General features: G+C 35.6%; 1 protein-coding gene across 9 annotated transcripts in view; it reads left to right on the top strand.

The window, feature by feature from the left end:
* LOC136026436 (uncharacterized) overlaps positions 1 to 20407 on the top strand; it is a 72525-nt gene extending 52118 nt beyond the window's left edge. For 5 of the 9 annotated variants that reach the window (XM_065703028.1, XM_065703024.1, XM_065703026.1 and 2 more), the window contains 3 exons: positions 5531 to 5679; positions 8992 to 9243; positions 19682 to 20407. In XM_065703028.1, coding sequence (XP_065559100.1) covers positions 5531 to 5679; positions 8992 to 9036 — 194 coding nt within the window. In that variant the 3' untranslated portion in view covers positions 9037 to 9243; positions 19682 to 20407. Of the gene's footprint in view, positions 1 to 4145; positions 4271 to 5530; positions 5680 to 8991; positions 9244 to 19681 lie in introns of all 9 variants that reach the window. The other 4 variants (XR_010617287.1, XM_065703030.1, XM_065703031.1 and 1 more) reach the window with 3 other exon arrangements.
* Positions 20408 to 20694: the final 287 nt, after the last annotated feature.

The raw sequence follows: 20694 nt of genomic DNA, 5'->3' as shown, positions 1-20694 counted from the left end.
ACATCAATATTCTCGGCTATTTTAAGCACATGTTTGTGGCCGCATAATTGGCAGAAATCGATTATGATTCATTATTTAAGAAAGGAGAAAGGAACCTGCACAAGAACTGCAAGGGGATAACTCTAGGAAGTTCTATTAGTAAGTTATTTTGTAGAGTACTGTCTAAAAGGATGTAAAAATGGTTGCATTATGAAGGTAGATTAATTGAATGTCAGGCAGCACTTACGGAGAATTATAGTACAATAGATCATATTTTTTTTATTACTGGTGTCATTTAGTAAATATACAAGGTATAGGAAGAAAAAGCTATATTCGTCGTTCCCGCACATTGGGAGAGCATTTCATGAAGTTTCAAGGAGTATGTTGAAAGGGGTGTTAGTGAAATTAGGATTGCCAAATAGGTTAGTAGAAGCTATAATGAAAATGGGTGAGGGGGTTAAAGTAGTAGTGAAGGTAGGTGTTTCCTTTTCTAGGCCAGTTTTAATTATGGTAGGCCTTAAACAGGGATGAACTCTATCACCGCGTTCGTTTTCTCTTTTTATAAATTATATTGAGGAGTAATTTAGAAATAGAAATGTACCTATGTTAAAGTCAATGTCGCTGGTTCTGTTTTGTTTATTGCTTGCAGAAGACATAGTATTGTCTACGAAATTGGCTCCGAATTTGCAGAATATGTTAGAGGTTTAAGATCGTAATTTTGGGAGTAAAAAATTAGTTTTAATTATCGATAAATGAGTTACATTAATTTAAAAAAAAGAAATTGAAATGAATAAGTTATATTTAAAGGAAAAGAGGTGAAAGAAGTTAAGTATTTTATTTATTTAGGATTTAAGTTTACAAGTTCAGGGAGGTGGAGTGAGCTGGTGCAAATGGCAATTTAGAAGGGTCAGGAAACTTCATGGGCGTTATTGAAGAGTCCCCTTAGGCATATAGGACCAGCAGAAACTAAGCTTCAGATGAGGATATTTGAGACGAAATTAGGCCCAGTATTGAGCTATGTTGGGGAAGTTTGGGAGTTTGAAAAAGGGGAACGAATAGGGAGAATATATTCAGGACATTTCAGGAGACTTTTAGGGCTAAGTGGGAAATTTAATACTTTGGTGTTAAAGGGTGATCTAGGATTGTTTTCATTGAGGGGAGAATGATAGGATCCTGGGAAAAAGTGACTCCGAACATTAGGTTAGTAAATACAACTTATCTGGTGGTGCTGCAGGATAGAAGGAAAAGCTTATGGGCTTCCCAGTTGAGATCAACTTTCAAAAGTTGCGGGTTATTGGGAATCTGGAATTGAGAGAAGGGGATGAGACTAGAAGTAGGAAATGTAGCAAAATTAGTAAAGGGTGTGCTGGAACATCAGGAGATTCAGAAAAAGCAGTGTGAAGTCGCAGCCTCGGCATCCCTCAGTGTTTACGATAATTTTATGATACGATGAACAAGATGCTTCAAGCATCTCCTTTGTGTCGATGATTTTCATATTCTCCTCCAAGTTTTTCAGTTTGTATCCTGATCTTATGGATATTTTTTTTTTTCGTCAAACTTGAGGCAAGCGTTAAATCCAAAGTTTACTGTCCTTTTCAGAAGGCCACTAGCTTCTACCTTCGTCGTCGCATCGGTGATCTTTGTCTGTATAAAGAACAAATATTGCTTCAAACGAATATAGATTCTGCTTGTATGGTTTCAGCCCTTGTCGTTCACCGAATCTGTGATAAGTCTTGGAAATTAAGTATGTTTTCAATTGAAGAGTTTTTTTTTTTTTAAGGATGGCAAAATGCTTTCTAGATGAAGGAAGAAAATGTACATGTCGTCAAGGATGATGAAAAGCTAGACTATCGAGAGAGATGAGTTGCAACTAGGTTCTATAACAATGTTTAGTCTGTGGCACGGAATATAAGGCACAGGGTGCAAATTGTCATTGCCACTTTTGACAACAACTCTACTAATTGTTGAAGTATTAAGAGGTTTCAGTGCAATTGACTGATAGCTATTTACATAGCTCAAACACAGAAGATATATATTGTATTTCCAACAAAATACCTCTTGCATTCAACGTAAAATTTTCCCAGGCAGTGTCAACAATGTCATTGGAACTAGGAACTAATGATACAGTGTATTCCAGCTTCGTGTATTCCAGCGTCGGGGCTTTTATCGGAAGTTTTTTGCCCTATAATTCACTCCTTCTTACCATTTATATAGATCGGTGACATGATTCTAAAAAATTACCAAGGTTTCAAGGTTGCTCATTACTTTTGTCCCAGGCAAAACTTACCTTCCAATTTTAATGAGCTATCCCAGCGTCTTAAAAAGTACTCCTGTCCTGGGGAAAAAATTCCGAGCACACAACCAAATCTTGCTTGTCCTTCTCAAGTGCTGTATAAGGTTGAAATAAACGCGTTATACGACTTTGCAAAATCAGGGGGGGGGGGTAAGTCATTTCCTCCTTCACTCTTTCCACTTCGAGCCACCCCTGCACATAAGAATACAAATCCTTGTTAACGAATCGAAAATATTAAAAGAATAAAATAAGTGATATTTAAAGAATAAAAATAAATTATTTAAACAATGAACAACAAGAAATAAATACATTATTTATTTTTTATTTTATTCTATTATTTTATTATTACTCTATTGGTATTCTTTTTTTTTCAGAAGAGCCCATATAGAACAGAATCTTATCCTGTATTATTTGCAAAAAGGCTTTTTGCGGAAGACAATTTTCCATTTTATTTTTGTGGAAATAAAATCTAATAGCTAGGAGAACATAACTATTTTCCTCTCTTTGCTTATTACCGGTTGTAAACGTATAACTTTGCTCATTATCCTTTTTCAATCAATGCTCATTATTACATTGAGTACATTTCATTTGAGACGAGTCGAGATTTACCTCTATAAGTTGGGCATGTATAGGTTGTATTATGTTAATTCAGGAAAACTTGTAAATACCAGCATCTTGCTTTAACCCATTTAAGCTTTAATTTCACCAAATCTAACTTTCTCAGGATGGTGGTGTATATTGGCCTCATTTTTATCAGTTTCCTGGAAAGAGAAAATACTCATTTTGCACAATGTCAAATATTGCCATTCATATTTTTCAAAGACTGGAGAACAAAGAATTTTTTTTCTGCCGTTTTAATAAAAATTATCTGTAGCCTAAATATTTTTATTAATTTTTAATTGTAGAAACGTACTTAAGTAATATTCGAAATTAAGACTTAATCAACGTTAATATAAACTCCAGAAGTCTTATTATTGCCTATAGTCAAGGCCGTATCCAGGGAGAAACCTGGGGGATTTGACTCTGCTCCTCCCATCCCCCCTCCCCGAAATGTTTTTCCGACTCGTAAAAACGTAACAAAAATAAATATAGACAAATTTCTTATGCGTTTTAGAACTTTTTTGTGTAACCCCTTGAAAGTATATCATCTTTGTAAAACCCCCTCCGAAAAAAAACCTTGGATGCTGCCTTGCCCATAGTATTGTTATTTTTAAGCTATGAGGCATTCAAAGAGGCTGGTTTATATTTTAAGCAAATTCCATTTCTTCAAAATGATGACCTACGATATGCATCAAATTAAGTATGTTCAAACTCACGTAAAACATCCAAAAATATTTAATTTTTCTATCGTAAGACATAGCTAAAGAGTCTTGTTTCCACTCTAAAATAATCACGCAAAAAAGTGGTAGTTTTTAATTTTAAATATAAGGAAGTATCGCAAGTTGGTTTATTTGATCTGCTAATACATTGTAGTTTTGATTTTGTATTGATTTTCTCTTCACTTATAAGAAGAACTTTGTTATTGTTAATTATATTGTGCTGTTTTTTCATTATGCTAAACATACTAGACGAAACGAGATTCAACGTCAGTTTTGTGATAATAGGTCTTACAATATTCAACGACTTTGTTATAATTGGTCTTGTGTCTCTGTAAATCTCTCTCTCTGTAAATTACCACGAAATGTGTGCAACTGTTTTTAAAGATAAGAATTCTGAGGGGTATTTTATCACTCTTAATTCTGAGAAGGCCCAGATAGGAAATCCACTTATTTAAGACAAGTCCTGCTTTGCTTACGCTATTCCTGCTTTACAATCTAACATAACATAAAGAATACGGGAAACTCTGCTAAGTACAATTTCACTGGTCTTCTAGCACTGTGTTCAACAAGTGAATCTTCAAGTAGGGGGTCAAGAAGCAGCTCTAACAGCGGAGCAGCAGAAATTCTGATTCAGACGATTTCCAAAGTGAGGATCAAGGGGCCACTGCAACCACCAAAGGTAATTGAAATGAATAAATCTTCTTTACTTCTCACGGATATAATGTTTTGGACAAAATTCTTTAATCAGTTGGGGGCCTAGCGAAAACGGAGCAGGAACGGGACAAGTTGGGCATATTTTGCATATGTAAATATGTAAATATGCACCTACAAATAATTATCATTTTCGTTACAATATGGACGGATGAGTCTAAAAAATATATAATTTGATGAAATAGATGAAAAATATGTTATTTGATGAATATTAAAATGAATACCGTTGCAGGTTCCTAGGGTGCCAGTTTTTTTCCCACTTTGACAAATTTCCAAGAGTGTATGCGTACGATCTTATAGCCCTAGGCCTAAAGAACAAAATTGTACCATGATTTTGATGAAATGCTGCGTAAGTAATTCTCGAATGTTAATGCAAATTTAACCGGCGGTTTTTGCACAAATTTTCCTGATACTACACACTAAATGAGTTAGCCTTATATGCTGCAAGAATGCGACGTGTGACAAATCCATGTGATAAAATTGCATATGTTTCCCGTATTCCAACCAATTCCAACCTTTGTTTCCAACCAATATTTGTTTCCCTTATTCCTTGACATAGTCTATATAGTTAAAATAGTCCTTGTTTGCCCAACCGTTCAAGAATAAACGAAAAACTGGATGTCCTTGTATGAGGCGGGAGATGTCATAAGAAAATATTTAAGAGAAATGGGAACTTCTTGAGGGATGTAAAGAGGGCGGCTTTAAATAGATTGAGATGGAGGGGCGTAGGTAGCTGTGTTTACTCCAGGTGGCTACGTGCTGCAGTGCATTGTTTGTAATAGTAGTAGCATCCTATTTATGCCTACTATTCAACCGTCTTGGCTGAGTGGTTGGAGCGCTGGCTTGGGAATTCTGTGTCCAAGGGGCACGGGTTGAATCCAAGTTGTGACCAGTTATTTAGTTTTGGACGGGGTCAGTGGCGTGACTCTATAAGCTCAGCCAGATTCGACCCAGGTCTAAATGGGTACCTGCAGAAATCTGGGAAAGGTAAGCAGGAAGGGTGTGTGAAAGCACAGGATGGTTGGCCCCTAATCCCCCATTGCACTTCCTGGCTGAAGGGCCATGAAACGGGGATCAGCACCGCCAGTTTGGACCTTAAGGGTCTAGTGACGTCTCACTTACTTACTTTACTTACTTATGCTATTTACTCTAAAATTTATGTTTGCAAATTCTAATTAATTTGTTTTGATACAATATTGATAAAACGATGTAGCGCTACTGTTTTCAGCACCAGTACAGCAGTTGACCTCAAAAGGAGTGGTATTTCAAAATAAACGAACGCCCACTGGCCTGCCCGCTGCAAGTACTCGACCAATGGCAACAAAGGCTCGAAATCTCGGTCACGCAACTTCTATTGTTACCTGTACTGCAGGTAAGGTAGGAAAACATCCAATTATTGATAATGTTAATAGCGGCGTGCTAAAATACCGCCCTTCAGACATAGTTGTTATTAAAGTATATATTATCATAGAAATGAAAACAGCTATATTAAGTTTAGTGCCCACCACCATCAGGATTTGAGTTATGGGTTACATTGAGTTACAGGATTTGATTACCAAAAGAACAAAAAAAATTGTTCGTATGCAATTTACTCAGGATACGAGGGGATTCGGACAAAGATTTTGGGGGGTGGGGGTGAAACTCGGTAACTTTTCCCCCTAGATACGGTCTTGGTTCAGTGCTGAAGTATCGATATAATGATTGGTTGAAAATTGTCACTTGATTTAGAAGAAAAACCAGGTAGTTAAAACCTACTTCAGTAATTTGGAATAGTTTACATCGAATTTTCAATGATAAATTTATGGAATGTATCTATTTAAAATTTAGTTTAATGTGTTTATAAAACATACAAATATATTTGTGTGATTTAAAAAATTTTCTCTATTTAAAAATTTTCATGTCGTATATATATAATTTTTGTTTAATTATTTTTATTTTTTGTATCAATCTCTTAAATTATGCATTATTGAATTCTTGCATCAGAACGTCATCATTTCAGATTCTACCTTTGTTAAGTCCATAAAACTTAAAATAATTCAATTAAAACCCTTGAAGTTCCAAAAAGAATCAGTTTAGAAAATTAAGCAAAGCAACAATAAAATAGTAGTAAGCTAGAAAACTGTATGAGGAATAGTTTGAGCATTGAAAGTCCCTTGAACATTTTCCATCGACACATTTACCGCCATCTTTCAGAAATTACTGTAGCTTACAGCTTTTCACTTCCTAACTGATTGCTAAAGAAACATTATAGTAAATTATATAGCAATGAATAAGTGCTAAATAGTACTTTGTGATTCATTAGTGAATGGTTACTGTTAAATAATGGCAATACTAGTTAATTGTTTTAATAATAGCGGGAAAATAATAGTAAAATTATAATTGTAAATTATAGTGTATTAAATTATTGTTCAAATATTTTAAAAATACAGTAGTCCATTTTCCCTTGAGAAAATATATAACACCATCTGTCAGAAACCACTGTAGCTTTTAACTAACTAACAGCTGACTAAAGAAACATTAATTTGAAGTGGATAATTAACATAACCAAGAACTTTTTTGGTAAATTACTATAAAAAAGATAATTAAATTAGTAAATAGGAATAGAACAAGTGGTTGATTTAAAACCAAATTTGCTGAAATCGGCTAGAAATGGTATAATTCTGTTCTATGAGTTCTTTTAATGGAAATATTATAATAAAAATAGAATAGTACCATTTAATTCCCCGTTGAACATTCTTCCCCAAGATGATGGTTGCTACAATAAGAGTTGTGCCTCATCCCTCCAATAGTTATAATAATTATATTCTCTCTATATTATGCAGAATCTTTCTATTAATTAGATTCTTGTGTTTTCTTTTATTTTTACGCACGTTTAGAATCATTTTAAAATAATATAGTTATCTTATATTTATCTTATATGTATCTCATATTGCTTATGTGTAACTAATATATGTAAGTGCTCCCATTTTTGTCAATGGTTTTGGGCCATAGATTCGTATAAGAATAAAAGTTCTCGTTAACGAATATAATATATTAAAAAGATAAAAATAAATGGTATTTAAAGATTACAAATAAATAATTCTAGCAAGGAACAACAACGGATTGTTATAATTTTTATTTATTCGTAAATTATTTATTATTACTATTTTGTCAGTCTAGTGTTTTTTTTTCTTCAGAAGAGCCCATAACACACAATGTTACCACACAATATGTGCAAAAGTGTTTTTGTGAAAATTAAAATTTTAATAGCTAGCTATGATAATATTATCATTGTCCTTGTTTTCCTTAATATTGGTTATAAAAGTGTAAGTTCACTTATTATCGGCTTTCAGTCAATGCTTAGTATCTCATTCAGTACTTTTCATTTCAGACGAGTCAAGTTTAACCTCTCTGTCAGACTTGTATAAGATGGAATGTATAAGTTGTACTATGCTAATTTAGTAAAATTTATGAATACCAGTATCTTGCTTTAACCTTTTTTAGCCTTAATCTCGTCAAATCTAATTTTGTCATTATAGGGGTGGTTTGGCCTCATTTCTTATTTTTTTAGTTTCTTAGTTTGAGTTTCATAGAAAGAAAAAATACCCAGCATTTTTTTGCAACAGCAAATATTGCCACTTGTAGTTTTCAAAAAGTGAAGAACAAAAAAAATTGTTTTTGTGTCGTTCTAATAAAAATTTGTAGCTATATAATGTGTTTTTCTAAAATATACACGATTGCTTGTGCTTAAGACTTTATAACTTTTCTTTTAAAAAAAAGAAGAAAAAAAAGAAAGGTTATTCCAAAAATTGATCTTTCTCAGTTTTCTTTTATTTTCTTCTTTTGTTTGCTTTTTTGGCCTAATACCGCTTATAAGGAAACAAGTTATGTCTGTTACAATTAAAGAAAGGATAGGCATTTGGATAATTCGGCTACATTTTAACACTTATTAGCCGTCCGACCCGAGCGGTTAGCGCACTAGACATCCTTTGTCTGCGAGGACAGGGATTTGAGTCCTATTGTAACTGGTTATTTGGTTTCGAACGGTTGTCAGAGGTGTGACTCTGTAAACTCAGCCACAGTTACCCCCGCTGCAAATGGGTACCTGAAGAAATCTGAGCAGAAAACACAGGAAACGCCGGAGGATTAACCCCCAACCACTCATTGCACTCGCGGCCGAAGATAGTAAATCAGGAGATCAGTTCCTGCTCTACACAGATGCGAAAAAGTTAAAATAAAACAGTTAATACCAGTATTTTAGTTACCAATATTAAACAAATTATTAGTTTTACTTACTCATGTTTACAGAGGTGGAGTGTTGTATACCCTTAGGACAGAATTGCTATTACAACTAATACTCTACTGTTGCAACAAGCCATCTCAGGGCAACACAGCTACGCATGCTCCTCTTCTATCCCAATCTATCCAAAGTATCTGTATTTAATCCCTATCAGAAAATTACAACTTCTTTTAAACCTTTCCTCACGACACCCTTCCCCCACCTTAAATGAGGACAATCTCCCTTCAGTTTACCCTTAAACGGTTGGATGAGAAGGACAATCTTTGGCAATCTGTCAAACTTCATCCTCAGATCGTTCCCTAGCCATCTCAATCTTTTTCTCATTATTTTTTAATAAGAAAATTAACAAGACATTTGCGAATCTCCTGCCATAGTTTTGACAACACCATTCTAAGTCTCGTATTTTCTAGCCAAAACGCACGAGGGAGCTTGATTCTACACTGACGAATTCTTAGAAAAACGTCCCAGAGAAGAAGAACTTTCTCAAGAACCAGTCACTCAGACTCCAGAAAGTATTCAGAGAGTGGCAGATCTCCGAAGGTCTTTATTAGGAGGACGAAAAACTACAGGTTTGGCTGTAGCTGTGGAAGAAGGACTCAGATCTACTGTTTTTTGGCCTTCCTCTTCTGCTATTAAGGAGATAGAAATTAGCAGCGAATCAGGTAGCATTATGTCATTTGGTTTTCTTCTTTTTCTTTTTCTTTCTTCTTAAACATATTTCGGTTTCTTCGTGCATTTATGCTGTGAGAGTGCTTATCTGTGTTTGTGTCATGAGTATATACTGACGAACAGCCAAACTATTTATTCAAAAATTTTTAGTTTTTTGCAGAATTATCTTAGAACAATGAAAATGGTTATGAGCAATTTTGTATTTGTCTATATTACTTTTGGATGTTTTCTTTTTTACTTCTAGTATTGATTTTTTCGCATAAATCAGTTTTAAGAGGATTCCTTAAAGAATCGCCGTTTCTCGTGCATCATAAACTTGTTTAGTTCTTTGACTTAACTATTTATAATTGATTTGTCTGTATTGCAAGAGTTGTCGAGCTTGGATATGACATGGGAGAAAAATGACAGAAAATTAAAAGCTGACTCAAGCTTTCCCAGAAATCTTAGAAAATTAGGTTTTGAGATTTAATGAAAATAACATTCTTAGAAACCGAGAAAAAAACCTATTTCCGATTAAACGGAACAGAATTCTTTTTAAAGCCTAGAAAATAGCAAAATTCGATTTCACTTATTTACTTTGCCTACCTTAACCTGATTGATTCTTCAGTCTATCCAAAAATAGCCTAACGTTGCTTCCCTTTGCTGCCTGTCATCAGTAGCTTTAGATGTTGACCCTTGCATGCTTCTCGCATGCCACATTTGCCCTAGTATCTCTGTTCCGTCCCTTTATGGTTGTTGTTTTCTTTACTTGTTTCTTTTATTTGCTTCTTGTTTTTGAATATATTTTCTGATTTTTGTATTCTATATCTATTTTCATGGTTTTAAAATTATCCTGCATGAATTTTCTCTTTTCGAGCTTGATTAGTTCTGCTCATTTTTCAGTGTAACCAAAAATATTGTCCTATACTTATTAAGAGCGAATCTATTACTATCGGGGTGACGGACGTGGTTTACCAGTCTCATTGGCGTAACCCCACAGTAATGCTATTTCAGCCATCTGTTTCAAATTTAAACCGAGTGTAGCGTGGAATTCTGATTTCACTCGAAAAAGAGGGGTTTTCGTTGGCTCAGTGACGCTTTTAATAAAGGCATAAAATGTCATTTTTCCTTTCAGTAACTTTTCGTCAGGGGAAAAAGCCTCTGATTAGTTTGAAGAAATTTCATGCGCTCACTTTCATCGAATAAAAGGCTGTTCTGCGATATTGTTGGTATAAATTTGGGATACATGGTTTGGCTAATGTTCGCCTTATGTGTAAATGTGCTTAACACTCTGCAAGCGTACTGACCCAAAATAGTGATACTGGGGAGGGGGGTGGGATTTAGTTTTAAATGAATGTAATACGGTTGGACCCTTTTCGCCACCCTAAATAGTTCTTTCTCCATTTATTTGTATAGTTTTTTTTGTAGACTTCATTAATTCGGACTTGGAAAGGTTCCTAGTGTAACATTAGGTTGCATCTTTAAAACGATTATTTCAAACCAATCTGCCGAACTTATAGTACTTGTCAAAAATGAATTATAAGTAAACATGAAACTGTTATTAAACAATAAAATGTAACAATTAGACTTAAAAAAAATAAGTTTAAAACGAAAAAGAATAAGGTAGAATCGAATCGAAAGTGGCCTTGGGATTTTAAGACATTTTTCAACATTTTTTGCCTTCTCATATTTTAATTCTTTTATATTAATCTTTGATTGCGCCGTACTCTTTAGTTTACTCTTTGATTGCGATCAGAATAAATAAAAACCTACTATAACCATATGTGTCTTGAACAGTCTTGAAAAGTACAAACAAAATCAAACTCAATGTTTGATCTATAATGCTATTAATTAATTAATAAATTAAATTAATGGTATTAATTTTTGAATGATCACCTGTTCAAGATTTTCTTTCGCTGTAATTTATTTTCATTTTCAATGTTGCAATAACTAGAAAAGAAATTATTTGTGATATAATTCGTTTTCAACGAACCAATAACGTAGTAAGTCTTAAACTTTTACACTTAGGGAAGGGGGCAGTATCCAAACTCCTGTTTGTAGTGAAGCTATATTTGTCTTGAGCAGTCTTGGAAAGAACTATAAAATTAAACTAAATATTTGATATATAATGATATTAATTGCTGATAGCTCATCAGTTCGAAATTTAATTTTGCTGTAATGTTTGTGTTCGTTTTCAATGTTGTAATAAGTACAAAAGAAAATATTTGTAATATAATTCGTTTTCAGTAAAGCTCCAATGACGCAATAGGTTTTAGGCTTTTACAGTGAAAGAAAGAGGCAAAACCTAAAGTCTTTTTTGTAGAGATTTTTGTTCGTTTCAAGTTTGCTTTCCATATTCAGCTTAAGCTGTACTCGTTTTAAGATTTATTTATTCTTTTATATAAGGGCCTGTCGTATGTTTGCCATGATTGTCTATTTAATTTTGATTGTTGTTTAATTTAATAACAATTAATTATTTAATTTAATTATTATATAATTTGATTGTTAATTTTTAATAGTAATTTCTTCTTTTTTTTTCTTAGTTTGAGTTATTGTAGGTTTCTATTTCTTCTGATCATAAGTTTAATATGGCCTTTACTTTTCTTTAGAAAGCTTATTTTTTCTTAAAGTTTTCTTAAAATTAATTTCTGTTCGTTTATTTGTGCCAAAGTTTCAAGTTTTCCAAATTCCTTATTGATTTTTTTTTTTACTCCAAAATAAATTAGCAGTTTTGATAAGAAGTAATAAATTAAACTGAATATTGAATATATAGCGATATTTATTGCTGAATGCTCACCAACTTAAAATTTCGTTTCACCCTGGCCGGATTTAAAGCTTTGACGCTTCTAAGCCCAAGCGTTTTTGTCGCTCCGTTTTTGCAAGATTTTCTGGGAAATCCCATAAAACTTCGGGAATAGTGAAAGTCACAGGGGCTAGTGGGCCTATGGGTAAATCCTGGTCTGTTTTCACTGCAATTTTCATTTTATTGTCAATATTGTAATAAGAACAAAAGCAAATATTTGTAATATAATTCCTTTTAGTAAAGTGCCAAATACGGTCTTGTGCTTTTACTATTAGAGAAACGGGCAGTAACCATAATCTTGTTTGTTGTGAAAACACCATTGAGTCGAAGTAAATGACCCCTACTCCCTGAAAACGACCGCAATCTAACAACCAACCTTCAATCCAATTCTCGCTTGTGTTTGAATTCTGTTCTCCCTATTATTATAATAAAAAAAAAGGTAAACTAATTTTGGAGAACTTTGTAGCCACTCAAGTTAGAGAATGATAAGTCTCTTTTACCGATACTTCTACCGAAACGGGCAGTCGCCATACTCTTGTTTGTACTGAATATACCATTCATTAGAATTACTTAACCATAATTCTTTCGGAAAGAATTTGGGAAAAAACTTTCATAATTTTTTTTTTTAATTTATATTTGTTCGTTTTTTGATTGCAAAAAGTCTTAAGTTCTTAAAAAACTCCTTATTTCAAAATAACATTTTATACATTTCATACATCTTCAAAGTATGAAAACTAGTATCAAAGTAAACAAAGTATCAACGTAATAATAAGCAACTTACTCAACTTACACTGTGCACAACTTACAGCCGTTGCACAGTAAATCAAAGTTAAAATGTAAATCACTAAGTCCAAATAATGGGCAGTTTACATAAGTTACAATCCTTGCCCTGGTGACTAGGGAAGATCTCTCAACCCCTAAGCTATAGTAATTTGAATTTTGGACTATTTGAACGATGACTATTTTGAAATTTTGATAAGATGCATCTGGAGAAAAAAAGGCACAAGGAGAGGGGGGGGGGTCTTGTTACTTTTTAATCACTTTCGATTCTAAAAAACTTACAACTTAGATCAGTTACAATTCTCGTCCTGGGTACTATGGAGGATTTCTCAACCCCTAATTTATAGTAATTGAACTTTGGACTATTTTGAACGAAATGGCTCTCTAAAAATTTTATCGGATGTATTCGGGGAAAAACACGTGAGGGGAGAGGGGTAGATACCCTTCGATCCCGTTTGGTGACTCTTAAAACGGTAACTTGATCTTTCAATTTCCAATCAAACGAGCCATCTCTGAAGTTTATGCGACCAACCCTTACATAAAACCTCATATTGCGTCGGGACATAGCTTATACCACTTGCCCCCAGGCTCTGGGGGGATTTGTCGACCCTGGGATTTGTTATTTTATCTCTAATTATTTTGAACAAAGAACAAAGTTTCCCTCGGATCTTTTTTTACTCTTAAAAAGTGAACTAGAACTTTAAATTTCTTATCAAATGAGTCCTCTCTGAAAGTTATACGAGCATCCCTTTCATAAGAACCATATATACCCCCAGGGCATAACTTACAACGCCCGGGCCCTGGGTAGTTGTGTCGACACCTGAGTTTTATTAATTGACCTTTTTTTTTTTTACAAAATAACTATCTCAAAATTTTCATCAGATGCATTCAGGGAAAAAAGGTAGTGGGGGGGGGGGCTAGTTACCCTCTGATCACTTTTGGCTCTTGAGAAGGACACTAGAAATTATGATTTCCAATCGAATAAGCCCTTCCAAAGTTTATACGATCATCCCTTCCATAAAAACCTTATATTCCCCCAAGGCATATTTTACAACACTTGCCTCTAGATTCTGGGGGAGGGGCTGTTTTATCCCTGGAGTTTTTGTTACATTATCTTTGGTCTATTTTGGATAAAATGGCTATATACAAAATTTGATTGGATGCAATAAGGGAAAAGAAGGCTGGGAGGGAGGGTTGATCATGCTATCTTATCGTTGGACTATTTCAAACAAACTGGCTATCTCAAAATTTTCATTTGATGCATTTGGGGAAAGAGGGTTTCTGTGTCAGGGGGAGGGGTAGATGCCCTCCGTTAACTTTTGACTCATATAAATGTAGCGATAACTATCAATTTCCAATCAAATGACCCATCTTCGAAGTTTATACGACCACCCCTTATCTTAAAACCTTATACGCCTCCGGGGTATAACTTAAAAAACACTTGTCCCCGGGCTCTGGAGGGCTGTTTTGACCCCTGAGTTTTTTTTATCTGATGTTTGAAATATTTAAAAATGGCCATCTCAAAATTTGTATCGGAAAGATTAGGGGGGAGGGGGGGAAGGGAAAGGTGGGCTAGTTTTGCTCGGATGTCTTTTGACTCTTAAAAAGTGAACTAGAACTTTCAATTTCAAATCAAATGAGCGACCTTCGAAAATTATACGACCAGCCCTTACATAGAACCTTACACGCCTCCGAGGCATAACTTAAAACACTTGCCCAAGGGCTCTGGTGGGTTTTGTTGACCCCGGAGCTTTTGTTATCTGATGTTTGAACTATTTTAAAAAATGTCTATCTCAAAATTTGTATCGGATGGGTTTGGGGAAAAGGGATTAGGGCAGGGGGAGAGGGTATTTGCCCTCGGATCTCTTTTGACTCTTAAAAAGAGATTTCCAATCAAAAAACCCTCTCTGAACTTTATACGATCATCCGTTCTACAAGAACCATATATGCCCCCAGGGCATAATTTACAATGCCTGCCCCCAGGCCCTGGGGGGGGGGGCTTGTATCGACACCCAGGTTTTTCGTATCTAAGCTCTGAACTATTTTTTAACAAAATAGCGATCTTAAAAATTTTATCGGCTGGGTTTGGGGGAAAAAGGGTGTACGGGGGGGGATAGTCACCGTCAGATCTCTTTTTACTCTTAATACCTAAACTAGAACTTTCAATTTCCAATCAAATGAGCCCTCTCTTAAGTTTATAGGAGCATCCCTTCCATAACAACCGTATTTTACCCCAGTGCATAACTTAGAGTGCCTGCCCCCGGGCTCTGGGGTTTTGTCGACACTGGAGTTTTTGTTGTCTGACATTTGAACTATCAATAACAAAATGACCACCACAAAGTTTTATCGGATGCATTTGGGGAAAATGGGGTGTGGGGGGATAGTCGTCCTCCGATCTCTTTTGGCTCTTAAGAACTGAACAAGAAATTTTAATTTCCAATCAAATTAGCCCTCTATGAAGGTAATATGAGTAGCCCTTCCATTTTAACCATATGTGCCCCTAGGTAATAACTTACAACGCCTTCCTCCGGGCCCTGGGGTTGTATCGACACCTGAGTTTCGTTATCTGACCTTTCACCTTTTTTAACAAAATGGCTATCTCAAAACTTTTATCGGATGGATTTGGGAAAAATGGTCGTGGGAGGGGGAGGCTATTTGCCCTTCAATCTCTTTTGGCTCTCAAAAACCGAACTAGAATTTTCAATTTCCAATCAAATGAGAACTCTCTTAAGTTTATACGAGCATCCTTTCCATAAGAGCCATTTATGCCCCCAGGGTATAACTTACAATGCCTGCCGTCGGGCCCTGGGGGGTTGTGTCAACCCCGGAAATTCTGTCAAATGATCTTTGAAAGTTTTTTTAATTACGATCTCAAAATTTGTATCAGATGGGTTTTTGGAAAAAGAGCGTGGGGTGGCTAGTTGCCCTCTGATCTCTTATTACCCTTAAAAGCAAACCGAACTAAGACTTTCAACTTCCAATCCAATGAGCCCTCTCTGAAGTTTATAGGAGTATCCCTTCCATAAGAACCATGTATGCCCCTGCAACGCCTGTCCCCTGGCCCTTGGGGGTTTTTGTTGGTATCGGAGTTTTGTTATACGATCTTTGAACTATTTTTTTTACAAAATGGCTATCTCGAAATTTTTATCGGATGCGTTTGGGATAAAAGAGCGTTAGGGGGTGAAGGTAGTTGCCCTCCAATCACTTCTGACTCTTTTACTGACGTTGCCTGTACTATAGGCAACGTATAGCGTTGCCTATGATTTTTTTTTTTAATTATTGTTATTCTATATTTATTTTTAATATCTCTTTTTTTATTGTTCTTTGTTTGTGTTTATTTCAGTGATGATTTGGTTCGTTGTATAATTCAGTAATTATGTACTGGTTGCGTTTTTATGGCACTTGGTACCTACCAAGTGACATATAGCGATCGCAAATTCTGTCGGTCTGTCTGTTCCGGTTTTGCTACTTTAGGCACTTCCAGGCAACCAAGGACGATGAAATTTGGAAATTTAGAAAAAATTGAAAGCTTATCAGAAACTAGACCAGATTAAATTAGAAATTGTCATTTCCCCGATTTGACCATCTGGGGGGGGGGGGGGGGGTTAAATCGGAAAAATTAGAAAGAATTAGGTATTCTTAACTTACGAAGGAGTGATTGGATCTTAATGAAATTTGATGTTTGGAAGGATATCGTGTTTAAGGGCTCTTATTTTAAATCCCGACTGGATCCGGTGATATTACGGGGGAGTGGGGGGTCTAAAATCTTGGAAAACGCTTAGAGTGGAGGCATCGGGATTAAACTTGGTGGGAAAAATAATCACAAGCCCTAGATAAGTGATTGACATAACCGGAACGCATCCGCTCTCTTTGGGGGAGTTTGGGGGGGGGAGGGCTAATTCTAAAAAAAATTAAAAAATGAGGTATTTTTAACTTCCGAAGTAGTGATCGGATCTTAATGAAATATGATGTTTGGGAGGACATTGTGTCTCAGCTTTTATTTTAAATTCCGACCGGATCCGGTTTCATTGCGGGGGGGGGGTCCTGAAATCTTTGAAAACGCTTAGAGTGGAGGGATTGGGATGAAACTTAGTGGGAAAAACAAGTATAAGTCCTAGATACGTGATTGACATAGGATCCGCTCTCTTTGGGGGAGTTTTTTTTTTTTGGGGGGGGGGAGGTTAAATTTAAAAAGCTATAAAAAATGAGGTATTTTTAACTTACGAAGGAGTGATCGGATCTTAATGAAATTTCATCTTTGGAAGGACCTCGTAACTCAGATTTCTTATTTTAAATTCCGACTGCATACAGTTTCATGGGGGGGGGGGCGAAAATCTTGGAAAACCCTTAAAGAGGAGAGATCAGGATGAAACTTGGTGGGAAGTCCAAGTTATGTGACGGAAATAACCGGACCGGATCCGCTCTCTTTGGTGGTATTGGGGAAGTGGGCGGGGTGATTCAGAAAAAAAATGAGGTATTTGTAACTTACAAACGGGTGATCAGATCTTAATGAAATTGGATCTTGATCTTTAGAATGATCTTGTGCTTTAGAATTCTCATTTTAAATCCTGACCAGATCTGGTGACATTGGGGGGATCTGGAGGGGGAAAACGGAAATCTAGAGTAGAGAGACTCGGATGAAACTTGTTGGGAAAAATAAGCACAAGCTATAGATATGTGATTGACATAATTGAAACGGATCCGTTCTCTTTAGGGGAGCTAGGGGTTGTTAATTTGGAAAAATTAGAAAAATTGAAGTATTTTAACTTAAGAATGGGTGATCGGATCTTAATGAAATTGTATGTTTAGAAGGAACTCATGTCTCAGAGCTCTTATTTAAAATCCCGACCAGATCTGTTGACATTGGAGGCTGTTGGAAGGAGAAACCGGAAATCTTGGAAAAAGCTTTTAAATGTCTTAGATACCTGATTGAAGTAACCGAACTGGATCCGCTCTCTGTGGGATGGGGTTCAGTGCTTTGGCGAGTTTGGTGCTTCTGGACTTGCTAGGACGATTGAAATTGGTAGGCGTGTCAGGGAGCTGCACAAATTGACTTGATAAAGTTGTTTCTCCCGATTTGACCATCTGGGGAGCTGAAGGGAGAGGAAAAATTAGAAAATTGACGTATTTTTGACTTACAAGTGGGTGATCGGATCTTAATGTATTTTGATATTTAGAAGGCCCCCGTGACTCAGACAATTTATTGATTTTTAGAATTTTGCCAGAGCTCATACCATATGAGCTCTTGGCTCTTCCGATTTCGTCACAAGTGTCATATGAGCTCTTAGATCTTTTTAAAACATATTTGTGCTTTGTTTGTTACCGGTTGTTAAGCCAGCATGAATTATATTTAATAAAGATGTCGTCCAATCCAAACACATAGATTGGTCCTTATGGGCTTGCAACTCTTGGATTTCCTAATCGGTTAGGGTTCGCTGGACTTCCTTCCATACTGACATGCTCTCATCCACTGGGCCTTTTCCTCTATTCCACATCTCCGAAAGGCCATAAAGGTAGAGTATATTTTTGACCTGATTTGGCCGCAAAGCATGTCTACCGTCCTTCAAACTCTCCAAATAAGCTGACTTAAGAAGCTGAACTTCAGGTAGCCTAATTGTTTTCTTCCAGAATTTTACCGTTCTAACTAATCTAACACTCCTCAAAGCGGAAAGCTTCAAATCTCCTTTCAATACCACTGAACTAAACGAATCCTTCAAGCCTAAAATTCCCTTTAAATATCTTAGATGAAATACTTCTTACTTAGTAGCTTTACCGAAACCCCAAACTTCAGACCGCCAATGTAGACTAGAAACTACTTTTGTCTCGAACACTTTTCGGAATCCTCATAGGAGCTAGCTGGCCTAAATTACCTCTCAAAAACATATTTGTTAATCAATTACCCCTTAAATCACAATCTTGTACATGCCTAAACATCCCCTTTAGCGCGCTAAAACTTAAAACCCAGATGAACAAATTCCTTTTTAACCTCTAACATCACTCCTCCAAAATCAAATCAACCTCAGAATCTACCTCCTCTTTGCTTGCAAATACTAAAACTACTGACTTCTTAGCATTTAACCCTAAATCCTTCTTTTCTAAATTTTATTCTATTACATCTAATTGCTTCTGAAGATTCTCTCCACCATTAGAGCTATATCATGCGTAAATAACGTACATGGTAGTGTAAACCAATCCAAAGATAAATAAGGGACTCCATTACTTTTCATAAAACTCTAAATCATTAACGAACAAGGAGAAAAGCTTAGGAGATGAAGTACATCCTTGTTTCACACCCAAATAAGATATAACCAGCCTAGAAAATTTTCTCATAAACTTCACAACAAACTTCATCCTCCGATACATATCAGCTAGGACCTCTAGAAAATAATACAGCAAGCCTGTTTTTAACAGACATTAAAATTAACAACCTCCTATATGCTGAGTCAAAAGCACTTTTCAGGTCTAAAAGAGCCACAAATAGTCAGAATTAGTTACAAATTTATCAATAGCTAAATAAATAGCTACAAATTTCCTTCTCAATATTTCCAAAGTAAAAATATAGTCAACGGTGATGAAGGTTGATCTGAATCCCGCTTGCACCGGACTGAGTATTTCCTCCTTATCTAACCAATCTCTAAGCCCAAATTTCAAAACCTTGCAAAATAGTTTACTTACCACATTCCCCATAAAGATGTACTTTTCATGTAACTTTTTATTATCTTTCTTAAAAAGAGGCACTGCTACCGAAGTGTCGAGAATGTCGAAGTTCTTTCGAGAAGAGATAAATATATACACAAACAATTATTGCTCGTTTAAAGAAAGTTGATAGATAATAAGTATTTAAATATACAACAAGTCTTTTTTTTTAGCTGATGAAAATGGGGGAGGAAATGATGGCAATTAATGAGCAACGCAATGAACTTGACTTTCACACATTGACAGAATTCAGTCTTGCTGAACAGCCGTCCAGAAGTGAGATTAGTGTTGATGTTCAACTATCAAGAGCCTTTAGTTATTTCTTTCCAGAATTCAGTCTTGATGAACAGCCATCAAGAAGTGAGATTGGTGATGAAAATGGTGAAGTTTCACTCTCCAGAGCCTTTAGATATTAAAGAGAATTTTAGATATATTTTTAAACATGTTATGGCTGCCCCTTAGAACAGGTTCTTTTTATCAATCGTACCGTCGTAATTGGCGACAAACAGTTTTGTTTTACATTGACTTAAATGATATATTTCAAGCTTGCTAAACAAAAACCATCAATATACGTAACTTATAAGTGATACATCGACTCTGTGCAGTAATAGTCACCATCATGAAAGCTTAAGAAACGATATTTTGGGAATGCTAAAGTGAAATCTAAAGTAAAGGGAATCTAAATTCAACGCGTTTCAAGTGTTTGAGCAACCTTTCCTAAAGAATTAGTTTGAGCAATCTTTCCTAAAGAACTATGATGAAAAGTAGAACTGTAGTGCAAAAAATGAGGTTGAGGAAGAGGCCGTCTCCCTCATATACCGTACGTAATAATTTTTGTTCATTTGAAGTTTTAAACTTGCATTTTAGTTTTAGCTGAATAAAAAGCTTTGTATATTTAATTTCTGAATATTTTTAGATTAAGCCAGGCAATCCTCTTCCCTACCTGCCCTCTCCGTATAAATATCCCCTGGAAAGTTCCTCCAGAATTTTTCCCCCAACCCAGCCGATAAAATTTTTAAGATCGCTATTTTGTTAAAAAATAGTTCAGAGCTTAGATACGAAAAACCTGGGTGTCGATACAAGCCCCCCCCCCCCAGGGCCTGGGGGCAGGCGTTGTAAATTATGCCCTGGGGGCATATATGGTTCTTATAGAACGGATGATCGTATAAAGTTCAGAGAGGGCTTT

This window comes from Artemia franciscana, chromosome 4 (genome assembly GCF_032884065.1).
Source record: "Artemia franciscana chromosome 4, ASM3288406v1, whole genome shotgun sequence".
Classification (NCBI taxonomy): domain Eukaryota; kingdom Metazoa; phylum Arthropoda; class Branchiopoda; order Anostraca; family Artemiidae; genus Artemia; species Artemia franciscana.
This window is presented reverse-complemented; position numbering and strand designations above follow the sequence as displayed.